Raw genomic sequence first — 19,308 nt, forward strand, 5'->3', positions numbered from 1 at the left:
TTATATTATTTTTCGGTAAAATAAAGTCTTCATTAGGTTTCACCAGAGTCTATTACAATTAACCGAGGGGGTGCAACCTACCAAGAGTCTTGTACAATTAACCGAGGGGATGCAACCTACCGGGGAAAAACAAAAAAAACGAGGGTATGCAACCCCCATAGGATCATCCAAGAGAATATGGCTTGACAAGAGCTTGCACGAACTCGGTGGGGAATTAGCATAATCTAAGTTAATTAACTTCTTTTCTTCAGTATAAGGAAGGCTCATAGGTTTCACTAGAGAGAATCAAATCTTGGATATTTTATTACACTCTATTTGGTTTTAGAATTAAAATTACAAAAATTTTAATTTTAACTTTAACTCAACACACTATACAACAAAAATACACATTTTCCAAGTCAAAAATTTTAACTTTAACTTTAACTCAACACACTACACAACAAAAACACACGTTTCCCAAGTCAAATTTATAATCATATCTTATTTGTCATTTTCCACAATCAAAATCAAAATTATTTTAACTCCGAAATCAAACGTACCGTTAGTTCCTAGCCGAGGACTTATCTAATGGCATTAAATTGCCTTTCTCATTCATTCACTCCTTTTGTTATTGAAAGTCCTTAAAGAACATACATAATAAGTAGCACACGTTTCCCCTCTTCAGTACCTATAGAAATCCCACGGTACAATCACCTTTTCTTTTTTTGATATGAATCCCGATATCTAGAAGTTCAATTAAGTCTCGACTAATCTTGTTTAGTTAGGTCGGTTCTCTAAGGGGTAAAACTCTCACAGTGTGGATTTTCTCAATTCATAATACTCGAATTCGAAATCTTACTTAAGAAAAACAAGTTTCAAATTGCTTAAACTAACCCACGTTCGTAATATCACTTTTTATAATCGTAGTTAATGGTAGTGCGTAAATATCAACAATTAAATTGAATTGAAATAATATTAGGTCTATAGGCAAACTTAATATGAATTGTCATACAAGACGTTATCTTTTTTATACACCATACTATTTAGTAGCCTAATAGACCCCCCACTAATACAGGTTGACCCCTAAGCGGTAAAGCTCTTTCTATAATGGATTTTCTTTATTTACAAGATACGAAATGAAAACTCTTGCTTAAAGAGAATAAGTGTCGAATCTCTTAAACCAGCAACTAACGTTGGTGTATAAGATGCTATTTTTTTTAGTGTGAATCATGGCATCCAGAAGTCCAATTAAGCCATGGCTAATCTAGTTGAATCGGGTCGATCCACTAAAGAGTAAAGGTCTTCCAACGTTGATTTTATTAGTTCATAATACTCGAACTCGAAATATTACTTAAAAAGTACAAGCATTGAACGCAATCCATGTTGGTGTACAACATGCTTCTTAAACAAAAAGGAGAATATTGATATGGAATGGAGTGCAGTAGTATGTTCACTCTCATTTAGGGAAACAATAAAGAGGTTTCGAAGTTCAATTTTCGTCCAACAGGAGTACCTCATGTGCTGTTTTAATATTAGTTTGCTATTTCCTTTTGTATTAGGCCAATGCATCTTCCTTCTAAACCCAAACAAAAAAAAAACAATAATAGTAAAATAGAGGAGGAAACTCTCTATGTAGCAATTTCAGAAAAATTACCAGTCCTTATTTGGTTGGAATAATAAGGTTACAAGAAAAATTAATGATATGAATAAACTGTTGAGAAATAATCATATATATAAGATCAATCATATGAATTATATCTAAGTGTATGTATATATGTGATCTCTACCTAGTTCACACTGTGCCATGCAGAGGCAGTTATCAGGCACCTGTGCTGCCAGCCTAAAGAAAGGGCCCTCCCTTCATCTCTTTCAATGACTCTAAACCCTCCATTGTTACTGTTCTCTCCCTCAAGCTGGAGTGGGCAGTAATTGTTTGCCCTAATCTTCAGCAGCAACTTTGCTTGCATCAAAGACCTTGAGCTCATCTTGACCCCTTCAAACCCGTGGCTCTCCATCCTCCCCTTCCATGTCTCCATCCTCTCATACTTCGAGAAGTTATCGCGATCGGTATTCCGGTCACCATCCTTGTCGTAGTTCAACATCCACTTGATCTCTTTACCGAGATGGTTCTTCTCGATGCTCAGCCTCTCAGAGCTCTCCATCGGGAGGCAATCATCTAGGGAGTCGAACATAGCGGCAAAGTAGTGCAGGGACTCCATGAATCTCGAAAGGAAGCTCCGGGCGGATCGGCTTCCTTCTTGCTCCACCAGGGTCAAGACCGAGGGTTTGAACGCGTGTATGGACTTCAAGGTCTCGGAGATCTTCGAGGAGCTGTTCAACGTGTTCAAGTGGAAGACCAAGTTAACCGCCACTGTTTCTTGCTTCTTTTTCCTTAGGTTGATGATTTGGGAGCCCCTCAACAACCCTTGGAACTCGAAGACGAGGTTCTTGAACCCATTGGCGAAACCGACCAGTCTTGACTCGGTCTCCTGGAGCTCTTCCATGCTCGTTCCAAACCCGGTTACTCTAAGGGATATCCTGGCCCAGTCAGTCGCCTTCTCAGAGAGTGACTGTATGAAGGAGGGCCATTGGAACCCATAGGAGACATCGAAGTCTATCACGTGCAGGGCACGGTGATTGTGCCCTTCCTCCCTCTCAAAGGCTTCCAGAATAGCCTGATTCGCGGTGAAATGCGCAAACTGGTAGTAGGGGGATACTCGATAGAGATAAGTAAAGGCCGAAAATTCTTCTTCGCTCGTGGGCTTCTTCATGATCGTGTCGAAGAACGGAGACTTCTGAGTCAGTAGCCTCGCAGCTAACCCATCGGCGAAGTAGACCACTACCCGCTGCACCGAGTCGCCAGTCATGGAAACGCTCCTGTACAGCTCGCCGAGGTTCTCTAAGGCGGGCCTCACATTGTTCTCATCCACTGCAGTGGCAGTGAGAAGCAAGAGATGGATCAAGTGCAGGCCTTTCCCGTCTTCATGGATGTCGACTGACGGGGCTTTCCTCTTGGAGGTTGAGGAGTCAGTAGTAGTATTTAGCATTTCCTCTCTCATCTGGAGAAGAGCAAATACCTTCCCTTCTTCAAGTACTCCGCCTTCACCATGCGCATCGACATGGTTCAAGTTGATGAAGACATGGCCATCCCTTCTCCTCCTCTTCGTCCTCCTTGCTTCTTCGCCGCAACCGGACACAATGGCGAGGCTGAGGTTGAGAAGCTGATCTTCCTCTTCTTCGGTCATTTCTTCCATAATGAGATCACCATAGAAGCATGCTCATTGATCACACAATCACGGTCGACACACAACAGTATACGTAAGTACGTAAATTGTGTGTGAACCGTGCTGGATTAGCTAGGGGAGGGGTGAGAAGTGAGACCAAGGGAGACCTTTTATGGAGGAGGGTAGAGTGGGGGACATTACTCATAGAAATTCCTTCTTGTCGTTTTGTTTAGGTATAGAAGCAAAGGATATGATCATATTAGCAGAGAGTGATCAGAAAGAATGGTATCTTTTTTATTCCTTAGAATTGGTGTCTTTTGGTCAAGAAAACGCTCTTTCCAAAGGGTTTTTTTTTTAAAGAATAACTACTAAAATAGTTCAATACTTATTTCTCTTAAATAAAATTTCAGTTTATACATAAAAAAAAGAAATAAGATTTCAGTTTCGAATTTTATGGATGAAATTCATGATGAGAAAATTTTATTTCTTAGTGAGTTGACTCATCATGATCCTAAATTAGTCAAGATCCAATGAATTTTCATATATTAAATGATACACATTAAAACAAGAAATAGTGTGATGTTTGACCCTCGACCAGACTATAGATTAGAGGTTCTTGATTCGATTTTTATATGTCAGTAATTTAAAAAAAAATGACATAAACAAAGAAAAATAAATAAGCCGTCAGAAGGGGGACAAATATGAGAGATTTGGTGATGGGGTCGGACCTTTGGGTTTGTTGAGAAGGCCAAGAAAATGCCATACGCAGTCGACAAAAAACAGCGGGAAAAAAGGGGCATCAAACCGACCGCCCCTCGACGACCTTGTTTTCTCTTCTCTTCTTCTAGATATATATGAATACTCTTCACATAATATTCCTCCTGCATTGATTTTTTCTAGCAGTTTCCTTCCTAAATTAGCCAACTAAATAATAATTATATTTAATGAATAGTATGTATATATTGTCTTTAATTAGTTTTTATTGATTTTCAACCGTTTTCATGCATGCAGTGACTGTATATGCACTCTGTGATCATGTAATGCGCACAACATTGACACAAAACTGGCTAGTTTAATCATTGGAGATCTAGTAATGAATAATTGAACTCTCGAGGAAGTACAAATTGAGAGAACTCGTTTAAGTACATGCAACATGTATGTCCACAAACACAAGAACAGCAGGTAAGCGCTTACCCGAACAATTTAATTTAGTGTGATTAATTAATTGTAATAGTACTCGGTATAAATTGGTCAAATTGGACTCAGTAGAAAATGAGACATGCATGGTATGCTTCACATTCATAATAAGTATTTGAGGATAATCTCTTCACTCCACCATGTTTCTTCAGGACACAAGAATTCTAATGTCTTTGGATCACTGTCCTAATCAATTAAAGACAATTTTGATGCTAACAACAAAAATTATAGGACAAGGATCAATACAAATAATAATAGAAATATATCTCTTGTTACATATAATAGAAAAAGGATTTAATTAATTGGTCTAGCGTAAAGTGGTTGCATTAGCAAACGAATTATATGTTGGCAGTTGGCACAAGAGAATATATATTTCTTTGCTTTGATGAGGAGCTTCTTCCTAGTAGGGTAGCAAGCACTAGCAGTCAAATGCCGCTTTCTTGTTTCTGCCATTAGCGACATCAACTTGCAAAGGAAAAGGCCAATGACGCATAGAAATCTTTGGCGGTGCTTTGGTTGCCCTCTAAGATAGGATATGGAAGATAGCATCGGATTGAAAATCCGCACCAATATAAGTTGATTAAAGTGATTTGGCACTTATTCTCTTTAAATAAGATGTTCGCTATGAGCCACTACCAAAAAAAAAAATCCTATGAATTTTTGATACTATAATCAAGTATTGGTACATGCTCTAGCGCAGAATTGGAATATGCAATTGAAATAATCAAGATGTTCTTAATTTGTTCCTAATTTGTTCCTAATTTCTCAAAATAAAAATAATATTAAAAAAATTATAAAGAAAATGTCAGCTGAACTACTATAATGGAAGAAGGGAATGGCGGTGGACCAATGTCGGCAACCACTGCCCTAGCTAGGTCACTAGTGGTATCATGTTCGCAAGCGACCTAGACTGGGTGGTGGTAGTTCATATTTGATAGAGCCCTAACTGGGCAGTGGTGGCTAATGTCAGGCCACCATTGCGCCCTTCTCCCTCCTCTCTTTCTCTTTTTCTTTGAGGAGGGGAGATGTGGGATGATTTCGGGTAGTGAAGGTTTGATGGTAGACACCACCACCCAGTCCAGGTTACTAGCGAGCCCTAATGCCACCGATGACCTGGCTTAGATGAATGTTGCTGTCATTGGTCCTCCATCGCCCCCTCCATTTTTCTCCCATTAAGTGGCAAAGTTTATAAATATAAGAGAAAATCACAAGCACGAATGTCATTATGTATAAAATATTTTATTTTTTGTGTCATAAGAAGGCCCACGAGTTTACTGCAAAGATTGGAAATAAAGCATAAATGGGCATATAAGTCCCACTAATCAGTATTGAGCTTGGATCTCTTGATTCCAAATAGGCGTCCAGTGCCACTACACTAAAACCTCTTCCTCAAAAATTATCTTAATCCACCCTACATTCACCCTTAGGATTAGTTCCTTAATAGTTACATCCCAAAGGGATCCTATCCCAATCCCGTTGTCACCAAATATGGATTTAGAATTTTAAAAATTTCCTCCTCTTTATCCGAGTTAACAAACCTGTCTTTTATTGATTTCTGTATACTTTGTTTTTCTGTATAATAAACTAGTGTTGTACCTATGCATTGCTGGGGATATTGATATAAATTGCTTTTATGACAGAGAATTAGGAAAGCAACATATAAAAGTACGATCAATTTTGATTTAGAAAACACATAACAAAAGTTATATTTTCTACTAAATAGAAATTACAAATATTACAAATTTTGAGCAAGAGCCGAAAAAGGAAAATCATGTTAATAAGCAAATATTAACTCTATTCTTATGAAAATGCGAATAACATATATATACCAAGAGATAATAATCACGTAGTATACACTTTTTGTATCTATGCTAAGAGTGATAGATATCGTGTAAGAAGTAGGGTGCTAGAAAAGCTATACTAAATCGAAAGATGATGCGTATGATGAATTTTCAAATTTTTAATTTACAGGATGCTGAAACATTGAATTTGGAAAAAAATCACATATCTCAAGAGATTCTATTCAATAATCAAGAAAACTTCTCAATATCCTACACACATTGAATGCAGAAAATGTCTCAAGATATTCTGCATACATAGATTAGAGACAATGTGCTTACAAAATAATAATGTAAAAATGAACAAATACCATAAATCTCTAATCTATAATTAAATTATCTAAGCAGTCGAAAAGACGATCAACCATGAGTTGAAGGTTTGCTAACGGAGCTCTTACAATATCGCTGTTCAGTTTTTATATATTATAAATAGATATTTATTTATTAATGAAATGACAATAAATGACTGAAAATTTAAAATATTCTTTCATACTTCTCTAAATATTTTCTTTATATTCATATATATTGTTATTAATTATAATGTTATCTATTATCATTATTTAATTTTTGGCAGATGGAATAAAGCGCATATACGTAATTACTAACATTGAAATTAATGTTTGAATGATTCTTAATTATTAGGTACATCCGCACGTTATAATCGGATCAGAAGACAAATTGGGATAGTTGAAAAACACGGGGCCTCTCATGCCTTCTTTTTGGAAGACACATACAAATAGTAACTGCCTATGCAGCTATATACACTAATTAATTACATATATAATTAATGTCAATTAATGAATCATCATTCATTTCTTAATTATTATACATATAATTAACAGCTCAACTCATGCATATATTCATCATCAGATAAAATTCCAAAAATGATCTTAGATTCTTTTCAATGCATCTTGAGGTTGACATATGTCATGTTTTGATCAACTCCCGCCTGCAATACATTTACATCTCCTCCCACACATATCATTTCCCTACTCTCTCTCTCTCTCTCTCGTTTTATTCCCCTACAAAAACATTACAAAAATGTACTCTATATATTGTCATTAACTTGAAAACTTATTGGGTGGTTCTATATCGTCACGTGATGTGAGGAAGTACCAATCAAATTGTGTGAAATTAGAGACTTTATACTAATCACTCGAATAATTGTCATAATTATTTTTCATTAAAGAATTCTTATTGATTCTTTCTCACCATATTATTTGAGGTAGGATCATCTAAAATTTTATTCATTAACCTAGTTAAAAAGATTCATTAGTTTATATATATATATATATGTATATATATATATTAATCCGTCACTTCATGTATATATATCCCACAATTTCTTGATTATATCGTGCTTCGATATTATGTGTTCTTTCTTGCTAAAGTTCACTAACAATATTCTTTGATTATATTGTTTTAGATAGGTTGATTAAATCGATAGCCATATTGGCACAAAAACTATTATATGCAACTATGGTGAAATTATAATTAAGAGAACATGTGACTAGGATCTCGTCTTAATCTCTGGTAATTAGTTGTTGCATATATCTGAGCAATGTGATGTTGCTAATAGACCACGAACCCACGGAAACATGATTCCGTGTTTCCTGATATCTTAATTAATAATCAACCTTCGTGGATCTACCGATTGTATATTCTCTCTATATATAATAATAGAATAATATATGTTTGCTAGCTTGTCATCAAAGAGGAAAAAGGAAACACGAGAGATAAGATTTTGGTGGAGAGATAACATTGTTTTTTCGTTTTTTGTTTTTTTGGAATAGAAATTATGGAAGCTTTGCTTTACAATTATTAATTATTAATGTTAGATGTGGAGAGAAAAAGTCACAGTCAAAACATTATCTGGGTTCAACCACTAGATCCCGTATCGCAAATCAATATGTTTTCAATTCCTCACTTTTATTTTCTTAATCATTTTCTGACCTTACTCGATAGGCCTTTTCTGACGATCACCTAAACCCATTAAGATTTATTCCGAAAATTTTCATGGGTGCAAGAGTCAAATTCATTTCCAAGACGATATCGCTGGAATGCCGACTGCGAATTTGATGAAATGGTATATGCTGTCATATAAATCCAATATTCACTTCCATAGATGAAGGTTGCCGAAGTTCCGGGGAGAAATATGCAGGTTGATTCCTCAGCATATGATGTTGTGGATTATTATACTTCATGTACGGATTGGTAATACTTAATTGTCAATGGAACCAATGGGCTGAGTTCATAGAACCCGACATTTCTTTCGATAATCTATTGGGAAATTTCACAATAAATCCAAAGACTGATTCAAACACAAAACTCCAAAGAAGAAATGGACTTTTTTATTCCCATGAAAAAGAGACAAAAACCAGAAAATTATAAAATAAAGGGTGCAATTAAGATACCACTTTTTAGGCTAAATTCCAAAGGGTTAGAGATAAGATGGCTGAGATTACAAAGGGATAACCCATTTGGCTTTTGCTGTGGATTTTCATGCTTTTCAATCCTTTGAATATTCTCCCTCTATCTCTTCCCCCTCTTGCCAAGATATCATGTCATTTTACTTTTATTTTTCCTTATTAATACAATTATTATGTTTACACTATAACGTGGTTTTCTTTTAATTACGAAGAGGTGAATAGACTTAGTATAACAATTAATATAAAAGGATCACAGGTAGTACTGGACTTTAAATATCTTGATTGCAAGAGAGAATGTGTTCTACTCTACCATATATATCACAAGATATATATATATATATATATATATGATAAAATTGACAAATTGTATTCGATGTGAACGAATTATATATCTTCCTGTCGCTCGAAGAAAAATTAATGATGCAGAAAGGACAAGGATATATTCTTTGAGACATGATGCTAGGAAGGTTCGATTCCCACACAAGAATTTGGGATAACTGTTGCTGCGTTTTATTAATTTGAAAATGTCGTAATCCAACGGTCTTCCTTGTGGGATGAAAATTTGCCTTTTCCTTTCGCTTCTATCCTACCTAAAATTCTTGTCTTCATCGAAGTCGACCGCTGATTGAGAATCTTGCGGATTTGAAATACCATATGGTGTAAATGCATCGATCGCTCTTTCGTAGGAATGCCATCACCGATATGTTGATCTATACGTAATCAAAATGGAACGGGTAAGACTATAGTCATAGCTTATAATTTAGATGGAGCTGTGTCAATGATATTATGAGCAGGCTTACAGAACAATGAAGGTTTCTATGTCGATCATGTACAAAATTATCAAGCCAACGTGAATCGGGAATCCATCGTACTATCAAATATCTTTCGATAGACTTAATGGCTTGTGAAAAACACTAGTCAATGAGCCATTCCAATGATAACTTGGCCAGGTGAGAGCTTGAGGCTGTCTTTTAAGCAGAGAGGCGAGGGGAGGCTTTCCGGATCTTCCGTTTCAAGAAAATCCCGATAGCTGAACCCACCAGAGGCCGACCAAATACAACTGCAATGTAAGCAAGTAATTCCATATCGGTACTTTTTTCTTTTCAAAATCTGTGATGAGCATCACTTTATTTCCGATGAACTCAGTAGTGCTCTTATATTAAGTAAAGTCGAAAAAGTGCTGCCTGAACTGCCTTTGTAATGCACAACCTGGACGGCCTAAGAGAAAGGCTAAACAAGCAAGACTAACTGCTTAAAACTAGAAACTTTTTATTAGAGAACTTCATGTATTTAGCAGCCTCTTCTGGGAAGTATGTATTGCTTTCTGGTGGGCATTCTTGATGCCCATCATCCTTCCCGGCCTGCATTAATGGTCTATATTCTCGCGTGACATATCGGGCTTTGTCTCTGTAATCTGCATTCCATCTTTTTCTGCATCTGGGACTATTTCATTGTTGTCTTTGTGGAGATCTTCTGGAAGTTTACTGCTCTCATTTTCTTCCAAGGTATCTCTTGTGTGCTCATTTCCCGCTGCAGCTACCATTCCGTCGGCCACATTCACGTAGGGGCCTTGATCGATAGAGGTATCCAGTGTCGGGTGCAACCCAGTATTCTTGATCTGCTGATGAGTAAAGCCACATATCATTCAAATTGCACAAAGATCAAGGGAAGAAAAATTGAGGCTTGTTGATAACTTCTTTTGTATCTCATATCGAACTCATGTCCCGTGATCTTGGAATGCAGATTTGTGCAGCAAATAAAATCACATGTACCTTCTTCTGCACATGCATATATGGACTAGAATGAAGAACATGAAGAAACTCATTTGCAGCCCTCACCCACCTGCCAGATCAAATCGGAACAATAATTCCAGTGAGAACAGAAAAAAATTGAATGGCAGAACAGACGGGTCATTTTTCTCAGCAAAGAATAGGCAATGTAAGCAGGTTTTCACAACCGAGTGCTTCCAATTCTAGATATGCAAAGACAAGAATGTTAACATTGTACAGAAATTACAAAGTACCACAGACTCGATGCAGTTAACCCCTCGAAGAAGGCCATGTGTCCACCGTGTTTTGTGGTGACGAGGACGATGTTCTTATTCGCCCTATCCAAATGTCAAGAATCTGATCAGTTTCTCCCAATTAAGGCTTTTAACTAACAGGCTATGGGAAACAACTTATGCTGATACAACCTGCATTCATCCCAAGGAATGGCTTCCGTAGTACAGACGGGATCGTCTAAGGCGCTAATACAGAGCAACGGGACCGAAACATTCCCGATATAACTAGAACTGCTGCATTTCCTATAGTATGTGTCCACAGTCTGAGCAAAATCGAAAGTTTACATTGTTTTCATTAATGCAGGAGAAGAACAAGGAAAAAGGAAGAATTTAACAAATGGTAAAAGTAAATATAGATACCTCAAATTTCCCAACAAGGCAAGTTGCATAGCTGTCAAAATCCCGAATTGAACGTGACTGTAGAGAGAACGCCGGGCAGATTATGTTAGTTAGAAGAAGCACACGGAGAGAGAACCCTAGTAAACAAAAAGTTCAAGTCTAGAAAGGAAATCAAAACCTTCTTTATGCCATCCCAATTGGCAAGGCGAGAAAAGTGAGGTTGATGCCTGTCATGAACCACTTAAGAAATTAAATAAGCAAGGCAAAATGAGAGGAAAGTATCTTAGAAACATGAAAAAACTGTAGATTGATAGGGGAAGGTTGGTGCTATCGAGGTAATTAGGACATACAGCTGTGCAAAATCTCGGAGACCGATTGAGAGAGCTCTGTCATAAATTTTTTGCACCAGTCTTCTCTTTATAAATCTGTCAATGATCTGCATATAGGCAGAAGAGCAACAGATGATTTCACTTCAAGTTATAAGCTATTATTTCTGCTGTGTCATGAAACTCGAGATCCCACCTAATCTGTGCCATTAATTTCCGATCAAACCATAAAAGTTAACACTGAAGTCATACATCAAAGCCAAAGGACTAACCAAAAGGTCCCAAGGACAGCCAATTGCAACAGCCCCAGCAATTGGAACGTTCTCTCCATCCTCCCCTAGGTACTTTACCTGAATAGTGATTTATGACAGCAAAAATGATGAATAATTTGGGTATATGTATGTATCTTTTGCAGGTCAAGAAAGGTGATCATCGTTAATTTATCATCACTACTGAAATGCTAATTGAAGGAAAGCCGCGTAAAGGATTATTCAAACCTACCAAAATGTTAGCGCCGACGCTAGTCCCAACAGTAAACAGAGGAGCTTTAGGGTACTCTTCATGGAGATAATGAAGGACTACCCTTATATCCTCTGTCCAACCCGCATTGTAAAAGACATCGGACTGCAAATAGTTACAGGGGTTTACGTAAAAGAAAGAGAGACAATATCAAATGTAAGAAATAGTCAACAATCTCGTTGCTTTGTTAATGTGTAGCTAGATATATAACAATCAATTAACAGCTGCCCTTTCTCAGATGTCCAAACCTTTTCCAGGGCAAAGTCCTTGTTAGCAAAAGTATGAGCGCTCTAAATTGTCAAATACTATATATTTATCGATGTATGATGTTGGGAGAAACTCTTACTGTAACGGAAACACCACCCAGTCCTCGATGATTGCTCACTACAACATTCCACCCACGTTTCGCAGTGTTGAAAGCAAGATGCTTCAAGTACTGCAAAGCAACAGCATCATCCATCAGGTAGTTAGTTAATAACAAGACAACCATTAATCTATTAAATACAAGCAAAGAATATGAGAAAACTCGAAAAGGAAGACGTGTTTCATGAAACATAAACAAAATTAGAACTTAACAGGCAAAGCAGAATCGCTTGTTAAGCCAGGAACCACCACCACAATGGGAGCCGTGTCACCTCTTGATATCGAACTTTCCGCACGGAAGGCACCTCCAGAAACTGTGAACAATCAAATTGTACTCATAAAGAAGGAGATTGAGGAAGAATTTCGTGGTTATAAGCTGCTGAGACTTACCATCTGAGCTCATTAGCCAATCCAGTGCAATGGTTCCACCATCAGGAGCATGGAAGATTTGTCTGCCAGAGCACGGAACTGTTATAATCTTCAAGGAATCAATAATATGAAAGACAAGGAGAAGCAAGTACAACGGCTGAACATTCTTTACTCATGAACATGCTACACACAACTACGTATGTCTGAGAACAGCTAATTTAATACTTCATCTTTATCACAAACTTAGCAGCCATAATCCATTCATACTAAGAAAAACAGGCTCCAGAACGTGCCCCTTTATTTCGCTTTATTTTCTTTCCTTGTACTAAACCTATGTGTCTTTCTTATTACCAAAAAAAAAAAATCACCTTTTGTAGCTGACAGATGGAGGCCTCCCAAAGAAATTCAAGAATATCGTCTGAATGTGAGGGCACGACAGCCACAGGGTAGTCAAGTACCTGAATAAAATTTACATTGGTCAACACAAATAATGTCGATCTATATATAATATATAATTGCAAAACGAAGGGGGAGGATTAACGTCGTCACTCTAATTTTCAAACTGTCAGCTTCATATGGCCCGACCGATGCTTCACATACCCATGATGTTAAGCACTTTCATTTATTACATGATTGATATTTAATAACCCACCACATTAATTAAACCATAAAAATTCTCAAAAAACAACAAACAAACATAACATTAATGAAGTCATAATATTAATTTAGTATGCACAATATAATAGAAGAATTATCTAATGATCTATATATAATTTAATATAAAATATATATAGTCGAATCACTTATTAGAATTTGCCAACTTACTTAAAATTAAGGGGTAATTACATTGGTGGTCTAAAAAGTTTCACTAATGTATCAAGTTGGTCTAAAAAGTTTTTTTTGCTACTTGATGGTACAAAATGTTTCAAAGTTGTAACATGATAGTACAAACCGTTATCTCGCCATTGACGTCGTCATCTTGCCATTAACATGGGTGTACCTTTAAGTTAATTAAAGAAATATTTTGTACCATTATGTTACATCTGTAAAACATTTTGGACCATTAAGTGACAACTTCAAAAGAGTTTGAACCATCATATAACATTCCACCAACTCCTAAAAACATATCAGAGCCACGTCTCGGCCTCGTTTCGGCCACGTCAGCTTCGCTTAACGGTGTCAATGGTGAGATAACGGTTTGTACTATCATGTTCCACTATTGAAATATTTTGTACCATCAAGTAGCAAAAAAAACTTTTTGGACCAACTTGATACATTAGTGAAACTTTTTAGACCACTAGTATAATTACCCCTAAAATTAAACCATAACTTTTCATTCATCGACTATTGGTCACAAATTTTCAATTAAAGAATAAAAATTAAAAAGAATGAGTTTTGATTGGATGGTGACAAGTAAGTGTATATGAAATTAAAATTTATTACATGGTTGATATTTATTAACCCACCATATTAATTGAACAATGAAAACTATATAAAAAACAAACATAACATTAATTAACCCATAATATTAATTTAGTCCATGCAGAATGACATGGCTATTTCACAAATGACATGGCTCCATTACCACTTAACAGGTCACATCAGTTTTTTTGTCCACTTTTTAAGGAAAAAGTCATGGCAGGATAGATGATATTTTTAGGTAATTTTAAACAATGTGATAAAATTGAGAAACTCATAAAAAAAAATGGGATATGGTGTTATTTCAATATATAGTCAAATCATTTATCAGAATCTGCCAAAATTTCTCTCATCGACTTCTCGATCCCAAAATTTTAATTAAAATATAAAGATTAAAAAGAATGAGGTTTCATTTGGTGGTGACAAATAAGCGCATATGAAATTTATATATATTATTATATTATAGAATAATTCATTCTACTAACTTAGCAGGGCCGGCCCAAGCATAAGGCCATTGCTTGAGGCCCCCAAAAACATTAGGCCCACCCTTGAAAAATATATTAAAAATTAATATTTATATAATAGGATGTGGCCCCTATCAATTGATCTAATTCTTAACATATTATTTTCTCTTTATCAACCAAATTTATTTCCTTCTTTCCTCAATTATTACTCCCCTTGATATCTCTCAACTACATCCTTATGCTCTTTAATACGGTTTCATGTTCTATTTCACTCCCCGAGGGGGGTTCTTTTCTCACGCTAATCCAGAAAAGCATTCAATGTAGTCCGCAGCTTCACTCTTAATATTCTTCTCCAACGTCACTTAGCAGGCCGAACACACAAATTGATCAATTTAATTAGGCCGCCATAATTAATCCACCATTTAGTAAGTTTTTTTTCTCTCTCAAAACATATATAATCTAAAACAAGCGTTCAATTAGGCAAACTTGTTTCTCTTTCAAATTAATTTTTAACAGTCTCTCTGATTTTCTTGATTGTCAAGGTAGATAAGGAAAAAAAAGAAGCTCTCTTTATTGTTGAGAAGAATCATAGCAAAACATTACAGTAACGATGAAGCATAGCGAATCAATTTCAATACCCAAGTTCTAGCTCATTCTAACATTTTATTATCTTAATTTATGTCCGAAAAGAAATTTTTATAATTTAAATTAATAAAATCTTACCTAAAATCTATAATGTTGTTAAATAGGCCCAAACCTTATCGGTTCGATTTAACATCTTGGGCGCACCTTGATACACCAAATTGGTAACAAAGTCTTGTGGATATATTCCTTGCACAATCATCTCTCATATATCTCTTAATATCTTTTATATATCTCTTTTTATATATCTCTTGAATATCATGTTAATGTCTTTACGAGATATTATTCTATCTATAAACCTATATCTAGTAAGTATATCGACTTGTTATATGTAATAATATATCTGATATAGAAGAGATTTCCTATAATCTCTATAAATACTCTTCAGGTATGCATGCCTAAACCCATAAGTTCAATCTTCTTCATTTCTTCTATGAATTCTCATTTAAGTATTGGAAAGAGAAATCGGGATTTCATCCCATTCTTCCCCCTTTTTGCAGATCGCTCGTGGAAGCTTGAAGCTTGTGACTTGACGTGATCAAGACCAGATTTTTTCGGACCCCAACAAATGTGTTAGGAAAGGTTAAATGGATGTGTTGGTTGAAAGGGAACCATTAGACAAAACTAATTAGAAAAATTTAATTAGTAAGTTTGCATCTTAAGAAGTTAGAAAACTAAAATTTACATATAGGCTCATATCAATCTTGTTGAATTAATAGAAGGCCTCATATTTAAATTTTGCTTTAATTAGGCCCCAGTTTCTCTCAGGCGGCCTCTGCTACTAACATGTATATAACATATATACTTTACAACGTTGAAAATAAAACAAACAATCATCTTCGATAAATAATTAATCCATTTTAATGTATTTCAATTGCTGAAGATATAAGTTAAGTAAAAATTATGTTTCTTAATATAATAATAATAAGCATATCAAATTAATCCTGAATTTAATTGATGAATCAAAAAACACATAAATGAAAATGTTATTCAAACCATACGATGCCCGACATGCAATAAGAAACTATGTAAATTTATATTAGTTTAAATTGAAACTTTAAATTTCAGGAGTGCTTTCTTGCGTCCAAAAGAAATAAAGTGAATTCAGATTATTGAAGTTTCTTTTACGATTTCCATGTTAAAAAATTAAAAAGTTCTTTACAAACCATAAGGAATAAAAGCAATTGTGTTAGTTTTGGTTAAAATAACTTTACTAACATGATTTTACTATTCTTATTAGCGAAATAAATAAATTTAGGTCTACTTTAATGTAAAGTAGAGCATTGACCCGCGCTCCGCATGAGATCTTACATAATTTTATTTAATGCCTCGAAACTAAGAATTATCTATAAAATATTGCATTCACATATATTGCGCACACGTCAATAATATTTTTCTAATAATTTATGATGGGTTGATTTGTAAAATATCATAAATGGACAATTTTATCCTTAACTACTTTCAAATAAATATATGATTTAAGAGTACTTTATCTATACTCTTGAGCCGATCGATGTTTACGATATTCTTCGCAAGCACAGAAGAAGAATCATAGATAGGCCATATGTTCGTTCCTGAAGTATTTATTTACACGATAATAATGGCCGGCCCAAGACACGGCTTCATGCAGCGGGGGGGCGGCCTTGGAGGCAATTCTTTCTCCTCGACCCGACCCGACCCGATCAGAGCACGGAAACAGAACATGCAGAAGCAATTCTGCATGCATAATGTGTCATCAGCAGAACTCGAATTGAATGTCAATCGATCCATACCTCCCATGAATAACGCGGCACTTGGAAGCGACGCCGCTGTAGATCTCGGAACCGGGATTGTAAGTCAGCTCGGCGGTAGACCCTCGGAACCCCGAGCGGAGATCCTCGAGGAGATGGAAGTCCAAGTAATTGTACAGGAACCCGACCGAACCGATCAAGAGCCCCAGCAAATAGTGCCAGATTGGGATGAGAGACAGCCCATTGAGCAGGAGACCGTACCCACATAGTGAAGAAGCAGCAGCAGCAGCAACAGCAGCAGTACTACAATTCTCTCGAGCTCCCGAGGCCCAGATGAAGGACTCCATTGTTTGTATCGAAAGAGAATCAATGAACTGGAAAATAAAGGCATCGGCTTTTCATCGTCTCTTTCTGTTCCGTCGCCAAGAAGCACACTGTCCGTCCGTCCATCCAGCACATGTCTACAGTTTTTTCTTGGTTTGGCAGATGGCTGTAAATTAGGCGAAGTACTGATTTTTTTATTTTTATTTTTTTCCAGTAATATAATAATAAAAATCCTCATATCAAATCTCAAATTTTTATTTTTTTTAATTATCAGACGGAAGATGACGCATAAGAAAATTTGCGTCATTGCGTTGCACCACAGAAAAAGTACTGATTGGTTTGATTTGGTTTGGTTCGGCTTACAGTTCTTGTCATCGTGTCACGAGTTGGGTGATCGCCACGTGTCCATCCCTGTTCAATTCTCTTTCCCTTGTTCCCAATGCGTTTGCTTGGACGCTTGCATTTCTACCGCCTTATCTTATTTTATACTATTACTTAAACTAAAAACTAACCGTTTTTCAAATTACCTAAGGTTGGCCTTAGGGTTAAATTATTGGAATAAATACATCCTATTGCACCAACGTAAGTTAATTCAAGCGGTTCAACCCTTATTCTACTTAAACAAAGTCTCGGGTTTAAGTTCTTGTGAATATAGAAAATTCACGCTTTGAGAGATTAATCCCTTAGTAGGTCAACTCGACTCGACTGGATAGTCATAATTCAATTGGACTTTCGAATACTAAATTTCTCACCCAAAAAAAAATCCTATTACGATCTGTGGACTGTAAAATAATATGCAACCAATTTTCTATTCCACACGAGGTCAGGAAGAACTTTCACGTCTCCCTAAAATAGCAAAGACTTCCACGCCCATATTATTGCTTGCCCGCAAGCAAATAAAATCCAACAATTTTCCCAAAATCCTTATTTGGGGGAATAATTTTAGATTGGTAAATCAACGATCGAGTTCACTCTCATCAGGTACGCTTTCCAATAACACATGAAAGCAAATTTACGTATAACTTACTCAATTACTGAACAACGACCAGGCCGCGCTACAATACTAAAAAAAAGAGAGGGTAAAATGCACCACTTCTTTGTGATTTAGAGAAATAATATATAACCTTATTTATTTAAAAAATATGCACTTAATTCTATTTGACTTCTTTGACCAACCATTATCTTTAGAGAAAATATATGTTTGGGCTAAACTTTTGAATTTTTCTCTTAATTAAGACCATACATTTACTATTTTGCCTAATAAAGCCACCGCATCACATAAAATATCCATGTAAATTCTTTCTTACTTTTATTATTATGTTCTTTAATTTTTGAAATAAAAAATTGAAAAATCAAACATAAAAAAGGCGGACGAAGAGAGAGGAGAAATGCCTCCGGTAATATTATTTTGGATGTTGATCACCTACGGTAGCCACCACCGTCCTGAAACCATTCGATACGATTATGCAATGGGGTGCTTGTGGATAAGATCCTTTTTTTGTTATGCCATGGCCATTCCTTATGGGTCGCCTCTAGACACCATAGTGCAACATGAGGTCTTCGGCGTCCTCCGATTACATCAACTAGGGCAGCAATGGCCGACGATGCCTCAACCATTCCTTTTTCTCCTTACTTCCCTTCTCCATTTATAGCTTTTAGCTTCTTCTTTTTTTACTTTTTATTTTTTTATTTTCAAAACAAAGAAAATATTTTAAAAATAAGAATTTCATGTAATGTGGGCGTTTTTCAATAAAAAATAAATGTATAGTATTAAAAAGGGCAAATTCCAAAAAAAAATCCAAATTTTGTAAAAAGTCTCAATTTTGTCCTAAATTTTGTTTTGTAATAAAAAAATCATAAGTTTTCTAAAATGTCTCAAAAATGACCCCCGTTATAACTTCCGTCAATTTTTGCCTACGTGTGACCTACGTGGACTGTTAAAAAGGACTCACCATCAGCAGGAAAAATTGACGGAAGTTATAACAAAGGTCATTTTTGAGACATTTTAGAAAACTTATGATTTTTTCTGTTACAAAATAAAATTTATGACAAAACTGAGACTTTTTACAAAATTTAGATTTTTT

General features: G+C 35.8%; 2 protein-coding genes across 3 annotated transcripts; both read right to left on the reverse strand.

Annotated features, from left to right (window-relative positions):
- Positions 1-1,682: 1,682 nt before the first annotated feature.
- LOC116204912 (GRAS family protein RAM1-like) lies at positions 1,683-3,462 on the reverse strand. Its single transcript, XM_031537281.1, has one exon. The coding sequence runs from the start codon at positions 3,231-3,233 to the stop codon at positions 1,767-1,769; it is 1,467 nt and encodes a 488-aa protein (XP_031393141.1). The 5' UTR covers positions 3,234-3,462; the 3' UTR covers positions 1,683-1,766.
- Positions 3,463-9,802: 6,340 nt separating this feature from the next.
- Positions 9,803-17,370, reverse strand: LOC116204911 (phospholipase ABHD3-like). Of its 2 annotated transcripts, none has more exons than XM_031537280.1 (14): positions 16,943-17,370; positions 13,014-13,103; positions 12,667-12,728; positions 12,490-12,590; positions 12,260-12,349; positions 11,896-12,018; positions 11,667-11,744; positions 11,419-11,504; positions 11,247-11,295; positions 11,090-11,146; positions 10,862-10,992; positions 10,691-10,774; positions 10,440-10,509; positions 9,803-10,285 (listed from the first exon to the last, which is right to left on the reverse strand). In XM_031537280.1, the coding sequence occupies exons 1-14, from the start codon at positions 17,245-17,247 to the stop codon at positions 10,034-10,036; spliced, it is 1,578 nt and encodes a 525-aa protein (XP_031393140.1). In that variant the 5' UTR covers positions 17,248-17,370; the 3' UTR covers positions 9,803-10,033. The 2 variants fall into 2 exon arrangements, with proteins under 2 accessions (XP_031393140.1, XP_031393139.1); XM_031537279.1 differs by having other exon boundaries at positions 9,803-10,288.
- Positions 17,371-19,308: the final 1,938 nt, after the last annotated feature.

Source organism: Punica granatum, chromosome 4 (genome assembly GCF_007655135.1).
Source record: "Punica granatum isolate Tunisia-2019 chromosome 4, ASM765513v2, whole genome shotgun sequence".
Classification (NCBI taxonomy): Eukaryota; Viridiplantae; Streptophyta; class Magnoliopsida; order Myrtales; family Lythraceae; genus Punica; species Punica granatum.

Coding starts and splice junctions, on each gene's coding strand:
- LOC116204912 (XM_031537281.1), bottom strand. CDS start 3,233: ATGGAAGAAATGACCGAAGAAGAGGAAGATCAGCTTCTCAACCTCAGC.
- LOC116204911 (XM_031537279.1), bottom strand. CDS start 17,247: ATGGAGTCCTTCATCTGGGCCTCGGGAGCTCGAGAGAATTGTAGTACT. Junction 11,147..11,246: donor ATTGGGATGGCATAAAGAAG/GTTTTGATTTCC, acceptor TTCTCTCTACAG/TCACGTTCAATTCGGGATTT. Junction 10,510..10,690: donor TTAACTGCATCGAGTCTGTG/GTACTTTGTAAT, acceptor TTGATCTGGCAG/GTGGGTGAGGGCTGCAAATG.